At 42.0% G+C, this 3,671-nt stretch overlaps 1 protein-coding gene across 1 annotated transcript; it reads left to right on the top strand.

Annotated features, from left to right (window-relative positions):
* Positions 1–554: 554 nt before the first annotated feature.
* Positions 555–2,728, top strand: LOC121919547 (motor neuron and pancreas homeobox protein 1-like). Its single transcript, XM_042446247.1, has 2 exons — positions 555–987; positions 2,170–2,728. Exons 1-2 carry the CDS (start codon positions 847–849, stop codon positions 2,479–2,481), a joined length of 453 nt encoding a protein of 150 aa, XP_042302181.1. The 5' UTR covers positions 555–846; the 3' UTR covers positions 2,482–2,728.
* The last annotated feature ends 943 nt before the right edge of the window (positions 2,729–3,671 follow it).

Raw genomic sequence — 3,671 nt, 5'->3', positions numbered from 1 at the left:
CACTGTTTAAACCCCCAATTTTCCCATAATTCCCCCCTCCCTGTGTGATAACGTGTAGATGTGAATTTTCCCACTCAGAGCTTTCTCTGCTCACTCTGAATTGGACTTATGCTGGCATAAGTTAGTGCTGGCATTTTACATGAACCTGGCATGATGTCTTCAGATTGGTGATGTGATCTCTGACTAGTTGGAATAATGTAGTTGGGGAGAAATTTATTTGTTGATTTTTTAAATGGCAATGAAATAACTGTCACTTAGGCAGCAAATAGCAATTGAACAAGCATGAAAAAGGATAGTGAGTGGGAAGATTTGGGGCTGTACTTCCCTCTGAAAAAAACTCTACTTTGAGAATAAAAATGTAGCATTTAGGTACAGGTTTCTTTATATTTAAGGATGCCAATCTTTGTTATTAACACAGGCACTGTTATTGGTGTGCAACTGCCATCCGCCGTATCCAGAATACCCAATGGAGAGGGTGCTGGGAGCTGAAATCCAAAAAACTATTGGATAGCCATGGTAGCTCACTCCTAGCACAGGGGAAAGAAAGATAGACATCTTCACTCTAAAAAACTGAGATTAATTTATTCTGCTCTGTTATCTTCCTAGAATGACTTGGATGATAAAAGTATTTCCAAAGTTGCTATTAATTGGAACATAGTATTTGTGTTGCACAGTGGACATCATTCAGCCATAATTTCTGTCTCAGGCAAATGTGCTTGTTTAGTATAGTAGTGTGCATGTATTCTTTCTCTGGCAAATTATACAGCCAGTGCCTGGCAGCCTCATCCTCCTGAGCCAAGTGTGTGACTCTTGCTTTCCCTTCCAGCTGCCCCACAGTCCAGCCTGATGGGCAAATGCCGTCGTCCTCGGACAGCCTTCACCAGCCAGCAACTTCTTGAGTTGGAGAACCAGTTCAAGATCAACAAGTACTTATCCCGGCCCAAACGCTTTGAAGTGGCCACGTCACTGATGCTTACTGAGACACAGGTACAGCCCCATGGAGAATGACATCGAGAATGACCTACAGAAATATCAAGAGAGGCAGCTGAAGCTGCTCTGAGCTTTCAATAAACCATGCATGTGGTCATTTAAATGAACTGAAGGCCTGTAGCTGTCATTTATTCTCTGATGAAAATGACAAGCACTCTTGCAGAGAACTGTAATGAGCTAAAATGAGAAGGTAGCTCCTCTGCTGTGGTTTTTGTTACAGAATTGGGGTAGTGTTGGTTCAAGTGGGAATGATGGATGGGCAGCTATGGAAAGCACACAGGAAATAAGAAAATCTGGAGCAGATTTGGAATTGAAAATAATCGATTATCGAAAAATTCAGAATTCTCCAGTCACCATGGCCACTGACTATGTAGGCTAAGAGGTTATGGAAAATCAACCTTTTGTGGAAAGATATTTGCTTTCATTGTTCACATTACCTTGTTGGAATCTGTCAGGGTTCCCAATACAAGCAGCGGTGTCATCAGAACCAAAAGTAGACAGAATTGTAGATGTGACTCTTATTTTATTTATTTATTTATGTTGCTTAGGGGCAGCAGAAGCAGCAACAGCAGCAGCTTCTATTACTATTACCTCTGCTACTACTGCTGCTACTTCTTCCCTTCATCAATCTTGCTGTTCTTGAATGAAACATGATGGGTCAGTTAACACAAACAGGCCATAGCAGGCCCAGTGGGATTGGTAATATGGCCTGGAGGGAAGACCAGAGATCTTAGTGTTAAAGGCCTGGAGGCTGACATTTGGCCCATGAACTGGAGCCTTACTGCATTTGATCTAGAGCGCTGGTTCCCAACATTTGACCTTTCCCATGTTTTGGACGTCAACTCCCATAAATCCTGAGTGTTAGCCAAATTGACTGGGGTTTCTGGGATCTGAAGTCCAAAAAAAAAAAAAGAAGAAAAGGAAAGGAGGATCAAAGATTAAAAACCACTGATCTAGAGGAGTAGTTCCCAAACATTGGTGCTCCAGGTGTTTGGGACATCAGGTCCCAGAATTCCTAACCATTGTCCACACTGGCTGGGATTTCTGGGAGCTGAAGTCCAAGACATGTGGAGGACCAAAGTCTGAGAACCCCTGATCTAGAGGTTATATGTCAGAAGATACAGTCTCCTCATAATATGAAAGAGTTCCTGTCACCATCTGTTGGTTCATCTCTCACAGGTGAAGATCTGGTTTCAGAACCGTAGGATGAAGTGGAAGCGCAGTCGGAAGGCCAAGGAGCAGGTGATGGGAGCTGAGGTTGAGAAACAGAGAGGGGCCAGCAAGGCCTCAGAGAAACTGCTGTCTGGAGAAGTACGAGGGCAGGAGAATGAAGACGGGAACACTGGTGAGGAATGTACAAGGCACAGAGCCAGCACACACTTCCCGCACCACAAAGCAGAGACTTTCAGCTACAGCCCTGATTCCTCAGAGTCAGAAGAGGAAGAAGAAATGCAGAGCTCCAGTCACAGGGAGCTGAACCTGCTGTTATGAGGGAGCCACAGGCCTCAAAAGCAGAGCAACAAGAGCATCTAAAAACCAGCTCCAGCCAATCAAAAAGTGGTTTTCTGTTCTTGTTCTGCTAAGAGACATTTTAAAAGACTTTTCCTGGGCTGGTGCCCTGGTAAAACTGTGACACTTAATTTATGTGTGTTTGAATATATTTATCTTGTAATTGTTCTGTTAGTGTATTGAGTGGAAACCCATTTTGGCATTCGCCTCAGTTTGGTATAAAGAGATGTACTTCAGAAGGCTGAGATTTGCTTTGCTAACAAATAGCCTACAGGCATTTTTTTCCATGAAAGTAACTGACTGATTCTCAATGAAATAGCATCAGAAACCATACACCCTGCAATGTGATACCAGTTCTCTAGCCCTTCAGCTATTACTGATGAAGACCAATAGGAACTTCTAGGTTACTGTTTATGGTGCTGATTGGTAAGAACCAGAGGAAGTCTAATCCCTTTTGTTAACTTATATCTAAAAGATAGAAGAGGAACAGGTGAAGTCATAGCTGGTAGAAAGTTACTCCAGAAAAACAGACTGGGTATAGAATGGCTATGATGAGTAGTCCAGATGCAGCTGTGATGTGTTTGCAAGAAATATCGCAGCATGCAAGGTGGCAATAGTACTCTGGGCAACAGGCATTATAAGATCATTATTATCGGCTGCTATAACATGAATGGGTTAAACACTATGTACCCAGCTGCCTGTATGGTGTTGCTAGGAAGACATCCAGGATGAAGCAAATGGCAGTGTTGTGCCTACATACTATAGAGCAAATCACCACAGTTGAGTTTACCCCTTCTCCTCCTCTTCTCCTTTCATCCCACCTTTCCTCAGTTGCTTACTAAAATAAAATCAGATCTAGCTTAAAAAATTGACCTCTGTAGTTTTTTAAAAACTACAGACCGATATCCTTACTGAATACGGATTATAAACTGTTCACCACAATCTTGTCAGAAAGATTCAAAAAAGTACTTTCAGAATGGATCCATGAAGATCAAGCAGGATTTTTGCCAAAGAGACACTTAAAAGATAACATCCGCATTATTTTGAACTCTATTGAATATTATGAAAAACATAGTGAAAAGGAGCTAGCCTTGATATTCATGGACATTGAGAAAGCCTTCGATAATATCAGTTGGACAACGTTATTTATAATGTTGGAAAAACTAGAGGTC

Source organism: Sceloporus undulatus, chromosome 1 (assembly GCF_019175285.1).
Source record: "Sceloporus undulatus isolate JIND9_A2432 ecotype Alabama chromosome 1, SceUnd_v1.1, whole genome shotgun sequence".
Classification (NCBI taxonomy): Eukaryota; Metazoa; Chordata; class Lepidosauria; order Squamata; family Phrynosomatidae; genus Sceloporus; species Sceloporus undulatus.
This window is presented reverse-complemented; position numbering and strand designations above follow the sequence as displayed.

Excerpts from the sequence above, each read along its gene's own strand:
- LOC121919547 (XM_042446247.1), top strand. The coding sequence starts at position 847 with ATGGGCAAATGCCGTCGTCCTCGGACAGCCTTCACCAGCCAGCAACTT. Across the intron at positions 988-2,169 it reads TGATGCTTACTGAGACACAG|GTGAAGATCTGGTTTCAGAA; the intron begins GTACAGCCCCAT and ends CATCTCTCACAG.